The sequence below is a fragment of the Bison bison genome, unplaced genomic scaffold (assembly GCF_000754665.1).
Source record: "Bison bison bison isolate TAMUID 2011002044 unplaced genomic scaffold, Bison_UMD1.0 scf7180017864263, whole genome shotgun sequence".
Lineage (NCBI taxonomy): Eukaryota > Metazoa > Chordata > Mammalia > Artiodactyla > Bovidae > Bison > Bison bison.
The window spans coordinates 9359211-9377088 of record NW_011494835.1 but is presented as its reverse complement, the minus strand read 5'-3'; the positions used below and the strand labels follow the sequence as shown (position 1 = coordinate 9377088).

At 42.0% G+C, this 17878-nt stretch overlaps 1 protein-coding gene across 1 annotated transcript in view; it reads left to right on the top strand.

The window, feature by feature from the left end:
• The window catches only part of LOC104994699 (endogenous retrovirus group K member 9 Pol protein-like), an 85734-nt gene extending 72501 nt beyond the window's left edge, over positions 1-13233 (top strand). Inside the window, exons 2-4 of the mRNA XM_010848353.1 lie at positions 10848-10951; positions 11186-11282; positions 12407-13233. Coding sequence (XP_010846655.1) covers positions 10848-10951; positions 11186-11282; positions 12407-13233 — 1028 coding nt within the window. The remainder of the gene's footprint in view (positions 1-10847; positions 10952-11185; positions 11283-12406) is intronic.
• Positions 13234-17878: the final 4645 nt, after the last annotated feature.

Below are 17878 nucleotides of genomic sequence, written 5' to 3'. Positions count from 1 at the left end.
AGGCAAATCAGGTGGTCTGGTATTCCCATCTCTTTCAGAATTTTCAACAGTTTATTGTGATCCACACAGTCAAAGGCTTGGCATAGTCAATAAAGCAGAAATAGATGTTTTTCTGGAACTCTCTTGCTTTTTCCATGATCCAGCAGATGTTGACAATTTGATCTCTGATTCCTCTCCTTCTTCTAAAACCAGCTTGAACATATGGAATTTCACAGTTCACGTACTGCTGAAGCCTGGCTTGGAGAATTTTGAGCATTACTTTGCTAGCATGTGAGATGACTGTAATTGTACAGTAGTTTGAGCATTCTTTGGCATTGCCTTTCTTTGGGATTGGAATGAAAACTGACCTTTGCCAGTCCTGTGGCCACTGCTGAGTTTTCCACATTTGCTGGCATATTGAGTGCAGGACTTTCACAGCATCATCTTTCAGGATTTGGAATAGCTCAACTGGAATTCCATCACCTCCACTAGCTTTGTTCGTAGTGATGCTTTCTAAGGCCCACTTGACTTCACCTTCTAGGATGTCTGGCTCTAGGTGAGTGGTCACACCATCGTGATTATCTTGGTTGTGAAGATCTTTTTTGTACAGTTCTTCTGTGTATTCTTGCCACCTCTTCTTAATATCTTCTGCTTCTGTTAGGTCCGTACCATTTCTGTCCTTTATTGAGCCCATCTTTGCATGAAATGTTCCCTTGGTCTCTCTAATTTTCTAGAAGAGATCTCTAGTCTTTCCCATTCTGTTGTTTTCCTCTATTTCTTTGCTTTGATCATTGAGGAACAGTTGTTCAAATCTGATAGATCCTTGAAGGATTCTGTAAGGATCAAAGCTTTAACTCTTAGAAATAGAGAGTTTGAGAAAATCTGGAGAGTTTGGGTAGAACTGTTCCAAAGTCCATGGTGAAACAGAATCAGCCAGCTGCTCTGCTGGGAATAGACTGTAGGAAGCAACAGTGGAAAATTGAAGGGTGTTAGGAGGTAATAGTAGTGATCCAGGCAAGAGATGGTGGTGCTGTGGAAATAATTGTAGGAGCAGAAGAAATGTTTAGGGGTGGTGTAGCCTGGAAACATTCGAAGGTAGAGCCATTCCAACTTTCTAATGAATTAGATATGAGGTATAGAGAAAGAAAAAAAGTAAAAGAGGATCCTAAGGACTTGAGTCTAAACAGCTGTAAGGCAGAGTTCCCATTAATATGACAAAAACTGAAGTGGAGCAGGTTTGGGTGGGGAGACAGAGTTAGGAGTTGAATTTTGGGCATGCTGAATATGAGATGTCTGTTGGACATCCAATGGGAGATATTGAGTAGGAAGTTGAATATATGTCTGGATTTCAAGGAAAAGTTATAAAACATAGGTATAAATTTGGTGCCATTGGCACATGGATTATATTTAAAACCACAGGATTTCATGAGATTGCCAAAGAAGTAAGTGTTTAATATGAATAGGTGAAAGTGCTAAGGTCCACGGCCTTACAAGAATAGGAAGTTTGGAAGACAGAAAGAGTTACTCCTGAGGCAAGAGGAAAACCCAGAGAAGTTGTGTCCTAGAAACGAAGAGAAGAATCACAGAGACTCTGGGAAATCAGAGTGATCAACTTGTCAAGGGAGTGTGTAATTTCCTTGGTTCTGTCTCACCACAGCAAAAACTTGAAGTGATGGATGGACCAGTGTTACAGCCCCATGTTATAGCTCAGTTTTACTTAGAAAGCAAAGAAAAACACATCCTCGAGGCTTGAGGGAGGGTCGACCCAAAAGACTCAAAGAGAAGAGAAGCCCTCAGCTCAATTTTGGCTCCTCTTTTTATACGTTTTTTTCTCTCCTCCCCCTAAGCCTGCCCTATGTAAATTGGGCTAGCTAGGAGGGTTGTTTGTTTTACCTGAGGTCCTCACTCTGGTCCTTGAACCTTCCTTTGTTCTATTTTTGCGGGTTTTCCCCTCTTTGTCTTTTAGTCACCACCATTCTGGACTCCTTTTTCCTATTCTAACTATCTAACATTCCACCCTCAAGAGATGGGAGGCCCAATTCTTTGGGAATGGGGGCATTGAGGTCTCTCTGGCTACTTCCTGCTGAATTGGGATGGCAAGGGGCATTGGGCCTCCCCCTCTTGCTACTTTCAAGCTTCAGAGGCCTTATAGCAGTGTCCATCTAAGGGTGAGTGATATTTTCTGTGGTTGGCTGTAGTTTTATATATCCTTGTTGAACTGGCACTGCATGTTGTAGCTTGTTGACCTGGGAAGACACAAAATGGGTTAGACAATTGATACTACATGGAGCAATCATAAGCAGCATCATTATGGTGATAACAGGGATTAGTAGGGGCATTAGCCAACTCCAAATTCTCCCTCACTAGGAGAATTATCCCCCAAAGAGAGATTGTAGCCATCCCAAGAATTCTCTAGCTCATTCTTTGAAATCCTCTAGGATCTGAATGTTTTAGACTTTCTTTATCTTAGCTGGAGGTATTTACCAGAAACAACACATCTCATTCAATATGACTCAAGTCCCTCCTTGTTCAGGGATCAAGAGATCTATCTACCATCTATTTTGGAGTACAACCCCTGCCAAGATGTGTTGGTTCTTTAGAGCTCTCCTGAGATATATTATCCCCAGTTTAGGTCAGTTCAGTTATTCAGTTGTGTCTGACTCTGCTTATCTCCTGAAACTTAATTTTGGGGGCATTCATTAGAATGGCACTCATTTGTAGTCCTGAATAGGTATGTGAGATCTCCCAGGGCCTCACATGTGTATTGAGTGTGCTCTTCTGTTTTCTTCCATGGCTTGACTTGTGAGACGTGAATCCAGGAGTCGTGTCCTGGTACCTTGACTACTGTGGAGGTAGAAAGTATTTCAGGATAGAGGCCCTTCCATGTGGACTGAGTTGAGCCTTTGAGGACCCATCTTTCCAGACTTCAATTAGGACTTGAGTCCCTGGAGCATATAGTGGTGGTGGCTCTTTAGAATCTTTTGGGTTCTGGTTGACACCCCACAAGCATATATCTTGTTGGAATTGCCCAATGGCCATGCTATAAGGCCAGAGGGCCTGAGACTCTGGATCTAGGAAGAGGTCATTGACATAAACAAAAGGTCTCCCATATAGCATCTCATAAGGACTAAGACCAACCTGTTCCTTTAGGGGCAATATGGATGCAGAGGAGAACTTTTGGTAAAGCCTCCTTCCATCACAGGGAGGTCTCCTGGGTTATCTTTTTTATCACTGATTTTAAGAATTGGTTGGCTCTTTCTACTTTTCCTGAAGACTGAGGCCTCCAGACACAATGGAGATAATAAGTAATGCCCAATGCTTTAGAGACCCCTTCGGTGACCTTAGAAGTAAATAATGTCCCATTGTCACTTTGTAATGACCTGGGCAGACCAAATCTCAGAATGATTTAATGGAGCAATTTTTTTGTTTGTTTGTTTGTTTGTTTGTTTTTACCAACTCCTCAGCCTTCTAATCCAGGTGGGAAAGCCTTCAATCCATCCTGTGAATGTGTCTATCATGACCAATAAGTGTTTACACCCTTGAGAAACTGGCATCTGCATGAAGTCCACCTGCTAGTCCTCTCCTGGGTAGGTCCGATGCCATTGGACGGGCTGGGCCAGCTGGGGTCTTCGAGCTCCTTGGGGGTTGTTTAATTGGCAGGTGGGACAAGAGGATACCGCTTGCCTTATAGTCCTTTGGAGACCTGTTCCTCTGAAGGACCTTCCTAGTAATCTTTGGAGGGCCTTTTCCCCTAAAAGAGTGGTGGCATGTAAGGAGTTAACCAACTTCCATTGGAGGTTCCCAGACAGGAAAAGGAGTCCCTCCATTTGGAACCACCCCATATCATCTTCTTAAAAGCCCTCAGTCTTAGCTTTAAGAGTCTCACCTTCAGTATGTGAAGGAGTTTCTGGCAAATTAGTCTGTGGAACTAAGGTGGCAACCCCTATTAGGTCGTGGTTCTGTAATGCTGCTCTCTTAGCTGCCTGATCAGCTGCTTGGTTACCTCGTGCCTCTTCTGTGCTCCCTTTTTGGTGTCCTTTACAGTGGGAGACTGAAACCTCTGTGGGCAGATGGTCTGCCTCCAAGAGCCTAAGGATTTGATCACCATATTTGACTGGGGACCCTCGGGTGGTCAAGTGGTCTCTTTCTTTCCAAATAGCAGCATGTGCATGTAGCACCAGAAAGGCATGCTTGGAGTCAGTGTAAATGGCTACTCTTTTTCCTTCTCCCAGCTCTAAAGCTCGAGTCAGGGCTATGAGCTCAGCTAATTGGGCTGAAGTACCTGATGGCAAAGGTCTAACCTCTAGGGTCTCAAAATTGGAGACTATTGCATGTCCAGCTCTTCTTTTTCCATCCAAGACAAAGCTGCTTCCATCAATGTACCAGATTTCCTCAGGATTGGCCAGAGGATCTTCTGACAATCCCTCTCGGGATTTTGTCCAGTAGTCCAAGGTTTCTAGGCAAGAGTGAAAGGGAAGAGAACCCTCAAGGGTAGGCAGGAGGGTGGCAGAGTTAAGAGCCTCACAAGGGAATATAGGCAGGTCTGGATTTTCCATCAGCACTACTTGATATCTGAGGATTCTTTGATCAGACATCCGTAAATGGCCTCTCCCATTTAGGAGTTGTTTCGCTTGGTGGCTGGTAAAAAATAGTTCATTTTCCCCCCCAAAGAGAATTTTAAATCATCTTCTATCAGGATTGCAATAGCTGCAAGATTTCGAAGGCAGGGAGGCCAGCCTCGGGCAGTTTAGTTGAGCCTCTTGGATAAATAAGCTACAGGCTGGGGTTCAGGTCCCAACATTTGAGTTAACTCTCCCAAGGCTATTCCTTCCTTTTCATGGGCATAAAGTTGGAATGCTTTTACTGGGTCCGGCAACCTCAAGGTAGGTGCCTGAGTTAAGGCTTGTTTTACTGTAGTCACTGCCTTCTTTTGAGGAGTTCCCCACATCAGTGGGATTGAATCATCCCGTTCCCTTCAAGCTTTCATATAAGGGCTGGGCAATTAGACCATAGTCAGGTATTCAGATTCTTCAATACCCAGTTAGCCCCAGGAAAGCTCGCAATTGTGTTCGAGTAGTGGGGGAGGGTAACTGGAGGGTTCCTTGTGCTTAATCAGAGGACAGCCTCCTGGACTCGTGTGTAATCTGAACTCCCAGGTAAGTGACCTTTGTCTCGACCATGTGTGCCTTAGCACAGGAGACTTTATATCCCCTCTCTGCCAAAAAGTTCAGAACCTGAATAACATGTTGTTGGGCATTTTTCTCATCTGGAGAGCAGATTAGTAGGTCACCTATGTATTGTAATATTTTCCCATTAGGTCCCAGATCCAGATCTAGGAGATCCCGTCTAAGAGCCTGCCCAAACAGGTGAGGGCTATCTCTGATCCCCTGAGGTAATGCTTTCCAAATCATCTGTTGGTGTTTTTCTCCTTGAGCCTCCCAGTTCAGTTCAGTTTAGTTCAATTCAATCACTCAGTCATGTCCGACTCTTTGCGACCCCATGAATCACAGCACACCAGGCCTCCCTGTCCATCACCAACTCCCAGAGTTCACTCAAACTCACATCCATCGAGTCAGTGATGCCATCCAGCCATCTCATCCTCTGTCGTCCCCTTCTCCTCCTGCCACCAATCCCTCCCAGCATCAGAGTCTTTTCCAATGAGTCAACTCTTCGCATGAGGTGGACAAAGTACTGGAATTTCAACTTTAGCATCATTCCTTCCAAAGAACACCCAAGGCTGATCTCCTTCAGAATGGACTGGTTGGATCTCCTTGCAGTCCAAGGGACTCTCAAGAGTCTTCTCCAACACCACAGTTCAAAAGTATCAATTCTTCGACACTCAGCTTTCTTCACAGCCCAACTCTCACATCCATACATGACCACTGGAAAAACCATAGCCTTGACTAGACGGATCTCTGAGATCCAGGACTGTAAATCACTTGGCACTGGGTGGGATTTCTCTCAAGATTACATAAGGATTAGGTACTGTGGGATGGAGGGGGACTACAGCTTCATTTATGATCCAGAGATCTTAAACCATTGGCTACGTCCCACCCTTTTTTTTTTACAAGGAGGATTGGGATGTTACACAGCAAACTGGTGGGGACAAATAGCCCACAGGCAAGAAATTAATTTATTAGAGGCTGTAGTCCTTCCCGAGCTTCTCTTCTGAGAAGGTATTGTTTCCGGTTTGGAAACCGAATGGGATCTCAGAGGACAATGACGACCGATTCAGCTTGGTGGGCTCGTCCAGGAGTCCCCTGATCCAACACCTGGGGGTTAATTTTGTCTTCCCATAGTTTTTGGTCCCTCCCTATTGGAGAGGGTGTAATGGATTCCTCAGTAGTAACCAGAAACTGTAGGATTCTAGGGGCTGAAAAGCATCCCACCACAAGGATGGTCCCAGTTTAGTGAGTATATCTCTTCCCAACAAGGGAGTAGGACATGCAGGGATGACCAGAAACTTGTAGGGAAATATTTATCCATCCCAGAAACAAAGAAGTGCTCAGGTTAATCTTTTTGTAATTGTTTTTTCTGTAGCACCCAAAATGGTATGGGTTTGTGAGGAGAAGGCTCTGGAGAAGGAGGTCAGGAGAGCATAGGTAGCCTCTACGTCAACCAAGAAATTCTCGGACCTACCTGCCACATCCAGTTGCACCTGTGGCTCCAGCCCCGTGATGGTTATCTGTGACAGGAGGGCTGGCTGGAGTGGGCCACTTCAGTCCTGTTGAACCATTGTGAGGAAAGGCTTGGCACTTGACCTTGAGGCTCCTTGTTCCACAAGGCAGAGTGCTGCCCAGTGTCCCAACTGATGGCATTTGTAGCAAGCCATTTTAGGAGACTTGTCATGGTTTGGACACTCGTTGGCCCAGTGTCCCACCTGTCAACAGATTAGGCATTTGCCTTGTGCCTTGTCCTTCAAGGACTCGGGGTTCACCATAGGGCTTCCCTGAAGGATGGCCAGCATCTGGGCATGCCTTGTCTCCTTCCTTTTCTCCCTTTCCTGAGCCTTGGCCTCCCTCTCCTGTTCTCTGTTATAAAAGGTATTGGTGGCTGTCTGGACCATCTCATCTAAAGAGGCATCAGGGTCCTGCTGCTAGAGCTGTTGTAACTTTATCCTGATGTCTGATGCACATTGGGACAGGCATTTGTCCTTTAAAATCACCTGTCCCTTGTAAGAGCCTAAGTCCAGATTGGTAAACTTTTGGAGGGACTCTGTTAGACTTTCCAGAATGACAATAGAGTTCTCACTGGACTCCTGAGTTATTGCTGAGACCAGGCACAGTCCTACAACTAATAGGCTTCCTTCTACTTCCATGGGTGGACTTCCTTAGGGGTGAGTCTTTCTGAAGCTTATCGTACCAGTATTGTTGCAACCTGAGAGCCAGTCATCCCTGGGTCAGAATGCAAATCCCCAGGCAGGCTGAGGCATGACAGCCTCCTGGAGATAGAATCCCCAGGCAGTTCGAGGCATGTTGACCTCCTGGGACCCCTGGACTGGTGGATCCCCAAGCAGGTTGAGGTGTGACAACCTTCTGAGGACCAGATCTCTAGGCAGGTCAAGGCAGGTTTTCCTCCTGGGATCTGCAGGCTGGAATTGGGCATCCCCAAGTCTCTAGCATGACTAGTACTGGGTAGGATCAAGGGGTTGTAGGCATGCTGCAATTCATGGGGTCGCAAAGAGTCGGACACGACTGAGCGACTGAAATGAACTGAATTGAAGTGAATCCTAACTCATCGCTCATTTGTCCACTGCAGACGGGAACAGATACCATTATGTAAAGCAATCTAAGCCTGTGTCTTGAGACTGGGAACCTGGTGAAACAGCCATAAGCCTTATCCTCTTATTGCTCTTAGGGAATGTAAGTCACTGATTTCCTCCCCTAGTCCTCCATAAGGACAACTTAGGGTGTTTCCAGTGGTAAACATCTCATTGTCATAGACCCACTTTAGGTAATAACATAAGTAATGACAAAGGAGCAGATTATCTGATTCTCTTAGGGACATTAGGAATATATTAAAAATAAGAAGTAGGGTGGAGTGATGTTGCCTACAAGGGGTAAGTGTTCTGGTTGTAGGAGTTAGTAAGTGGCTTAAGAAAAAAATGATAAGAGGCAACAGACCAGATGTTTCATAAAAGTGAAGATTTGATTTGGGGGTATGTTTGTAACTTTAGGAGAAGGGTGGCAAGGGTTTGGGCTCAAACAGCCTGCAGGGCTAACTCCCAAAGTGGAAAACATTATCCCTAGAAGCCCAATTGCCCTTGAAGGGATGCCACCAACAGATGGACTTCTAACAGGCATTGTGTGCCTGTCGCCTGCCTTAGCGGGTTCACTGAGAGATGTTGTTGTTGCACATGTTGTAGGAAACATGGAAGATGAAGGCCTGAATATCTAGAGAGATGGGATATTATACAGCATTTCTCTCCCAAAAGCTAGCTATTTTCTGGTTGTCCCTCCAGAAGATGGTAGAGGCAACATTGTTGGGGTCCGGATGGGGCTCAGGAAAAGAAGAGGGGAGGGGGCAGGGCACACCTTTTGAAAGAATGTTATAGCCCAAGGGCATAATATAAACCAATTATAATCAAATGGGTCCAAGATGACAAGTCAAATTCAACTAGACCTTGATCCTCAATCTGCAAGCTAAATGACACACCCAGAGGTGCCAGGACAGTTCCAAGGCACTGTCAAAAAACCAAGGAGTGGGTGGTTCCCCGATTGTTGGAATGATCCTCCCACTCACTAGCATAGGAAATCACCCAGCTTGCAAAAACCAACCATACCACACTCACCCTGTGCCATGACCCACACCCTTTGGAGTGTGCTTCTCTCTAAATCTGAACAAATCCATCTTTCACCTATCACTGTGTCTCTCACTGAATTTTTTTTTTTTTTTTGCAATGAGACATCAAGAGCCTGAGCTCCATTAGGTCCTAAAGCCAGACACCATGGGTTTTGGCCAGGCTCAAGTCCTGGGAGAGAGGAGCTGAAGAACAGGAGGAAAAGGAAGTGGGCAAAATGTGCCGAGGAATCCCCTTCATATCTGTCAGAAAATCTGCTAAAAACCTGATCTGTGCTCACAGTTTTCATTGGCCTGATCCTTGGCACAAAGAAGATTAAGGACAGAAGAGCCCCAACCTCCTTGGGCAACAGCTACTAAGTAGCCCCTGCCAGAGTCCTTCATTTGCACCCACTGGCACTCACCTGTTTAAGGGGGGGTTCAAGGAAATAAGAAATTAGAGATTGTAAAGGAATTAAGATTTTGTTAGCCATATGTTCTTCCAGCCATAGGAGCGAGGACCTCATAACTTAACTGAAGGTCTTCTGGAATCTGAGACTGAGCCACATGAGCTTTCTGCTGAGTTTGTTTTGCTGTCCTGGTTTCCAGCACACTGGGCTTCTTGTCACTTCCTCTGCACTGGGATTTTTTGCCTGCAGCTTCCACCACAGGAGCTTTCACCGAGTTGGGCTTTTGTTGTGCTTGGCTTCTGCCTCCCAGGGGCTGAGCCAGATTGTTTAAGCCAGGTTAAATCTGAGAAATGGCACCATATATGTCAAGGGAGTGTGCAGTTTTCTTGGTTCTGTCTCACTACAGCAAAAATTTGAAGCGACAGATGGATCAGTGTTACTGCCCTGTGTTATAGCTCAGTTTTATTTAGAAAGCAAAGGAAAATATATCCTCAGGGCATGAGGACAGGTCAACCCAAAAGACTCAAAAGACAAGAAGCCCCCGCTCGATTTTGGCTCCTCTTTTTATATGTTTTCTCCTCCTCCTGGGCCTGCCCTATGTAAATTGGGCTAGCCAGGAGTGCTGTTTGTTTTACCTGAGGTCCTCATTCTGGTCCTCAGACCTTCCTTTGTTCTATTTTCTTGGGTTTTTCCCTTCTGTGTCTTTTAGCCACCTTCATTCTGGACTCCTTTTTCGTATTCTACCTACCTAACAAACTGAAGCCATCAACACATTTACAATTTTGAATTGAAGCATTATATGATTTAGTAAGATCATTTTATATTCACTGTAAAAGTTGATTTGTAAGGAAGGAAAAGCATGGATTTTAGACTTAGACTTGCATATATGGATCTCCTTTCTGCTACTCAGGGTGTGCCCTGGGCAAGTTGTATACCTTCTTTATACTTCTGATTCCTAAGGAAAGGACCTCCTCTAGTTTTTCCCTTAAGTTGTTAGCTTCCTATGTATTGTGAGGCTACAATAGATGAAAATACTGTTCAGTAACTGTTTAGGTTTTGAAACTGTTTAATTTTAGCTCTGACTAAATAAACCTTTATTTATTTATTCAACAAGGGTTGAATCACATTTATGAATTGGGGCCACTTTTAAAAAGCACACATTTTTGACCCCATTTTCTCCCTGACATGGCCTAGACGTATGCTATTTAATTATATCCTGGCTGCAAGTTATTTACGAGGATCATATGCAAAAGCAAATATTTTGTGTGTCTTTATCTTTGTAATCGTAATGAGATCTTTTAAATTCAATACTTCTACCTGTTGGGAAGCGTAGTACAAAATAGCGGTAAAAGGAGAAAGTCCTTGGGAAAATGGCAAAGGGCCAGAAGTACCCAGCTTTGTACTGTGGACAGAAAAACATCTCCTGCCTTTGGTTATGCTCGGCACCAAGATTTAATAATAAATAAGGATGTTACTTGAGAAAACGGGTTGTGGGATAAGCACATGAGTCACTTAGAGCGCGCTGTCCTTGAAATATTTTTACTGATTATGTGTTAACCCCGTATGCACTCTGCTGGCCGTATACTTTAAGCTCTTTGCTCCTGCTTCTATAAAAAGGCTTGACTGCAGAAATAAACTTGTCAGTCCTTGCAAGAGCCTGTCCGAGTGTCATTCTTTCAGGTTCATCACTTCCAAGTCCTGGGGAGAAAATCCCCAACAAGTGGCGCCACGAACAGGGACTTGAAAAGAAGGCTGAACAAAGTGATGAGCCCCTGAAGAAAGAGGTAAGCAGGATGGGACAACATAGCAGTAAAATTCCTTTCATTTCTATAATGCATCATTTTTTGAGACAAAACGGTGTTAATGTTTCAAGAGATCAGTTGAACGACTGCTATCATATTTTACTGGAACAATTCATGGTTCCCAGAAGAGGAGACACTCAATCTAGACATATAGAAAAGGGTTAAAAATAATGTTTTGCGAGCATATCGGCAAGGATTTTCTGGTCATTCATACAGGCTGTCATAGAACAAATTGAAGGACATAACATTGATTTGGAAGTAAAAACTATTCAATCTTTACATGAATATGAGCTTAAAGAACAAGATATACAAGGTGCTTTGAAATATAAGAATGTTATGCTCAATCAGACACAATCTTAGAAAAACAACTTAGAGACATATACATACAGGATATGTCAAAACTGAAGCCACTTAGAACGGAGGTCATTTCATTCAATGGACAGTCCAAATCTAAGGTTTTTCCTTCTGCTCCGCCTATAACAACAATTGCTAACTTTGCTCGTACTAATCATTTCACTCCTCCTCGGGAGATGCCTGCTTGCACTTTCGCTTTCCCAATGCAATTTAATCAACCTGCCCAAGACCAAAATACTTGAACTAATTTAGATTTTAGCATGTTGTCTAATTTTAAGAAAGCATGTACTCTGTATGGACCTATTTCTCCTTACTGTATAGAATTTCTCAGAGGATGGGCTGACCGTTGGATGCCATATGATTTTTTTTCAAGTAGCAAAGATGGTTTTAAATCCTCAACAATTACTGCAATGGCAAATGTGGGTTAATGATGAGGCCCGACAGCTGATGATTGACCAGCAATCTCATGGTAACCCTGCCAATTTAACCTATGATATACTCACTGGAACAAGAGCCATGGCCAATATGATTGCGCAACTAGCTAATATTACCCCTCAGATGTTACATTTTATTAAAGAAACTGCCTGCAGGGCATAAGCAAAGGTTGATAGCACTAACTCTGATGGTTCACTTGTTAAGATTATTCAAGGACATGAGGAGGAATATTCTCAATTTATAGGAAAATTAAAGGATGCAATTGAGAAATCTATTAAGGATGTGGCTTTACAAAATATTATTTTAAAACAACTTGCTTTTGAAAATGCTAATGAGGAATGTCAATCCATGCTTAGACCAATTCGAGAGACTGGCTCTCTTATGGAATATTTGAAAGCATATAGGGATATCAGATCTAGTTCCCACAGAGCAAAATTGGCAACATTGGAAACCTTTAATATACAAAAAGCTGCTAATGCCAAATGTTTTAACTGTGGGAAGCCCAGCCATATGAAAAAACAATGTCTCATGTCAACACAGGCCAAAAAAAATACTACTACTTCTAATAAGAAGAGACCCTCAGGAATATGTCCAAGATGTAAAAAGGGGTTCCATTGGCTGAATGAATGTCTTTCTAAATTTGATAAGGATGGAAACACCTTGAACCCCGATGCACAACAAAAACAACAGGGAAACTGATAAAAGGGCCGTCCTCTAGCCCAACTACAAAAGGAAGACCTAAAGTTATGACGCTACAAGCAGCTACATCTAAGAGTGCTTGCATTGATATACCTAGTCCTTATGATATGGAACTAATAGAATTATACAACCCCCACAAAATTCCTACTGGATATTATGGCCTGATTCCACCCGGGACAATGGGACTGATTTTGGGACGTAGTAGCTGCACAATGAGAGGTTTAATGGTATTGACTGGTGTTATGGACAAAGATTATGAAGGGGAAATACATATTATGGTAAATGTTATGAAAATGGGAAATGTATACTTACAAAAAAGGGAACATTTTGCACAATTATTACTTTTACCATATGTCAAACCAATGAAGGCATCTGATAAAGTTCGACAGGGAGGCTTTGGCAGTACCAACCTTACTGCTGCACTATTCACCTTATTAAAGGAACATCGGAAACCCATGCTTACTTTACGCATACAGGGAAAGAATTTCACAGGCATGTTAGAAACCGGAGCTAACATTTCAATCATTAGAGCTGCAAAATGGCCCCTTGATTGGGATAAGGTTATAACTCCTTCTAGACTATTAGAAGTAAATGAAGCTAATGCCACACAAACTTTTGTCAATGCATCCTATTTACAAATGTATGGCCCTAATCAAATTGTAGCTTATCTTAAACCATATATTACTAATATCCCAATCAATTTATGGGGATGGGATTTTCTTGAACAAATGAAAGCCACAATTTCTTTAAATGAACCTTTTAATGGGGGCCATTGAGTTAACACCGCTGCCCCTCGATTGGGAATCTGATACCCCAGTATGGACACCTCAATGGCCCCTAACTAAAGAAAAATTGGCAACTCTTATGCAATTAGTTAATGAACAATTACAAAAAGCTCATATAGAACCTTCATTTTCCCCGTGGAATTCCTCTATTTTTGTAATAAAAAAGAAATCAGGAAAATGGCGAATGTTGATAGATTTAAGAAATGTTAATAATACCATGTTACCTATGGGGCCCTTACAACTGGGATTGCCCTCCCCTTCTTTGATACCAAAAGGATGGTCTATAGTTATTATTGACTTACAAGACTGCTTTTTTACTATACCTTTGCACCCTAAAGATAGAAAACGTTTTGCTTTTTCAATTCCTTCTATAAATCACATGGCTCCTCTTAAAAGATTTCAATGGAATGTACTACCTCAGGGAATGATGAACTCCCCTACCATTTGCCAATATCTCATATCTGTTTTATTACAACCCATTAGAGATAAATATCCTACTGCATTTATAATTCATTATATGGATGATACACTTCTCTCTATGGAATCTGAACTCTATTTACAACAGTTATATAATGAAGTTATTACTACTCTTCAAAATCATGGCCTGCTTGTAGCACCAGACAAAATTCAATGGAAAGCACCCTTTAATTATTTAGGACATGTTATGGAATAATCTAAAATCAAACCTCAAAAAAATCAAATTTCTATGCAATCTCTATGCACACTGAATGATTTTCAAAAATTGCTAGGAGATATTAATTGGCTGCAGCCATCTGTTGGCATCCCCACCTATGCCTTACAAAATCTATTTAAAATTTCAAAGGGATCCCCTGACCCTAATAGCCCTAGACAACTAACAAAAAAGGGCAAAGAAGAACTGGCCTTAATGGAGAAACACATTCAACAATCTTTTTCAACTCAACTAGATTATGATCAACCAGTTTCTTTAGATATATTTCCCACTGAACATTCGCCCACTGCAATTATAGCTCAACATAGCCCAATAGAATGGGTATATTTACACACTAAACAGTCTAAAAAAATTGTATCATATATTGAGAAAATAGGGCACTTAATTGTGTCAGGAAGAAGCCATATACAAACTTTGACTGGATTTGATCCATATGCAATACACATTCCCTTGACAAAAAAGGAATTGCAAATTGCCTTACAGTATAACTTGACCGTGCAAATGGCATTAAATGATTTTCAAAATGTTATCTCATTTCATTTACCGAAAGGAAAATTATAGGACTTTCTACAATGTACTAAATTCATTATAACTAATATTATTGCACCCCAGCCTATTTCCAATGCACCCACCTATTTCATTGATGGCAACAAGAAAGGCATAACAGGGATTGTCGGCCCTGATATCAAAGAGAAATTACCCACTACCTATTCTTCAGTACAAAGAGTTGAATTGTATGCTTTATATGCTCTTTTGTCGCTTCAACCATTATCCTTCAATGTATATACTGATTCCAAATACCTTGCTTCCCTTTTTCCTGATTTTGTGACAGCCTTTTTATACAATCTAGATGAAGAATTATATACTCTCTTTTCACAGACTCAAGCTTTAATTCGCTCACGTACAGAACCCTTCTTTATTGCACATATACTTGCTCATTCAAGTTTACCTGGCCCTCTGGTTGCAGGAAATGATGTGTTGACAGGCTCATAGCTCCCATTTTTACATTTGCCAATGATGAACATGCTAATCTTCATACCAATGTTAACAGATTGCACTCTAAATACCATATTCCTCTCACTGAAACATGGCATATTATTAAAACCTGTGACGTCTGCACCCCTCTGCACTTACGAACTATGATTTCAGGAGTTAATCCCCGGGGGCAACAACCTAATTCCCTTTAGCAATCTGACTTCACTCACTCTCCTTAAAGAAAATTTTCTTTACTTTTTGTCTCAATAGATACATTTTCCAACTTTATCTGGACAGTACCTGTCTCTTCAGAATCCAATAAACACGCCATTTCCACACTCTTACTCACCTTCCCCATTATGGGGATTCCTTCTGTCTTGATAACAGACAATGGACCTACATTCACCTTGCATTTGTTTCATTCATTTTTGTCAGAATGAAACATCACACACATTACAAGAATACCCTATAATCCTCAGGGTCAAGACATTATTGAAAGAGCCCACCGCACCCTAAAAACTCATTTACTAAAACAGAAAGGGGAGAATATGGAAGAGGAGATACACTTCTTATCCTATGAACCTTCAATTATTATTATCTTTAACTCTTTATTCCCTAAATTTTTTAAATTTAACAAAAAATAATTCTGACACTCATGCAGATAGACATTTTGCAGAAGACAAAAACAGAAAATTAGAAATCAATACACCAATATGGTATAAGCAATTTAATCAATGGCTGCCAGGAATGTTACAACTCCTAGGCAAGGGTTATGGTCTTGTCATTGCAGATGGAGAGGAAATCTGGGTTCCCCTTCTCCATGTCCATTATCGAGAGGGACCCCAAGACTGGACTCCCTTGGGAAGTGATGAAGTTGATGCGAAAGGTCTTGTCAATGACCCTGGAGGAGCCAATGAGGAAATGCCATCGTCTGAATCCTTACCCGACATGGGCTCAAGTGAAAACATGACTCATCAGGCTGAGCAGACACTGAAGAGTACTGAAACTCCTATGACTCCAGATAAGCTGTTTCTGGCAATGCAAACTGTTCTGAAGAGCAGGAGGAACATCATAATTGCTCCTGGTTTAATAGATCAAACATTGGAGGCTTTCATAAATCTAAGACAAGTTTCTAGACTGATAAGGACATATTGCTGAATTGGTATAACAGGGGCTTATCACCCCCACGACCCAGGATTGTCGTCCCCATTGTGGGGCCAGAGCAATGGCACATTTAGAAAATTCCAGATCAAATGCAGCAACTGACTTTCCGAACACGAACACTCTGTCACTGGAATTTTACTTCTTTTTGTCTGACTAACATGCCCTATAATAGCACTGAATATCCTTGGGATAAAGTTAAGGCGCATTTGCAGGATCTCACAGATAACTCAAGTTCAGACATCAATTTGTTGAAACAACAAGCTGCTAATTTTCAAGTTAGGGTACCTAAGGAATTGTATAGCACTCAATTCTATGATACTTTAACCAAAACCCTATCGTCTCTAGACCCTAGAGCTTGGCTTTCAGGAAGCAATATTTTTATGTATGTATTAATCACCCTGCTCTTTTTGTCATTGCTTATAGGATACAGAAGTCTCTACTCAAGACTCCATGCCTCCCACAGTGGAGTCCAACTAGCAGCAGCTGCGCTTAATTTAAAAACAAAAGGAGGATATGTTGGGAAGCGTAGTACAAAATAGCAGTAAAAGGAGAAAGTCGTTGGGAAAATGGCGAAGGGCCAGAAGTACCCAGCTTTGTACTGAGGACAGAAAAACGTCTCCTGCCTTTGGTTATGCTCGGCACCAAGATTTAATAATAAATAGGGATGTTACTTGAGAAAACGGGTTGTGGGATAAGCACATGAGTCACTTAGAGCGCGCTGTCCTTGAAATGTTTTTACTGATTATGTGTTAACCCCCTATGCGCTCTGCTGGCCGTATACTTTAAGCTCTTTGCTCCTGCTTCTATAAAAAGGCTTGACTGCAGAAATAAACTTGTCAGTCCTTGCAAGAGACTGTCCGAGTATCGTTCTGTCAGGTTCGTCGCTTCCAAGTCCCAGGGAGAAAATCCCCAACATCCACCTATCTGAATAAAATGGGAATGATAAGACTATGCAAAAGTACAACTAAAAACTGGTAATTAGGTGCTATATTTACAAGATGAGCTAATTTGTAACTGGAAAATGGTAAGATGATTTTGTAACTGACAGCCTTAGGATCCATAACTTGAGATACTTCTTAACAATGGAGACAACCAAAAATATAGCAAACATGAGAAGAGGTGGGTGCCTTGGGAGGCAGGAACTCATTCAAAGTAAATTTTGTTTGAAACCAGTTATTACATACTGCTAAATTGTCAATTGGGCTTTTCAGTTTTATGTCCACATTAAGTATTGCAACTCATGTATTTTCCTCCAACTCAGAAAAAAGTAGAAAATGTCCTGACAGAAAGAACACATCCTCACCACTTAGGAGCTTAAGTGATGATTTTTCTAATGAGGAAGAGACCTTCCTTAACTTTAATGATAAAATGTAGACTTGGGGTCAGAGGATAAATGTCTTACATGGAGAGAAGTGTGATATCTATCAAAGATAAATTAGAGTTGAGTAACAGCCAGTTAGTGCAGCCTTGATAGCAAACAAGAGGGATAAGTATCTTAGCCCAAGTCAGTCGTCATCATTTTATTTAGGGGGACCCACTAAAACGGTAGCTAAGACCAACAAAGCAGTGAGATGTCATATAGTCTGTTATCCAAGAGAAAATTAATGGAATGCAAAAGATTTGTTGTCGTTCAGAAGCTAAGTTGTTTCCGACTCATTGTGACCCTGTGGACTGCAGCACATCAGGGTCCTCCATCCTCCACCGTCTCCAGGAATTTTCTTAAATTCATGTCAATTTGAGTTTGTGATGCTATTTTGATAAGCATCTCATCCTCTGCCATCCCCTTCTCCTTTTACCTTCAATCCT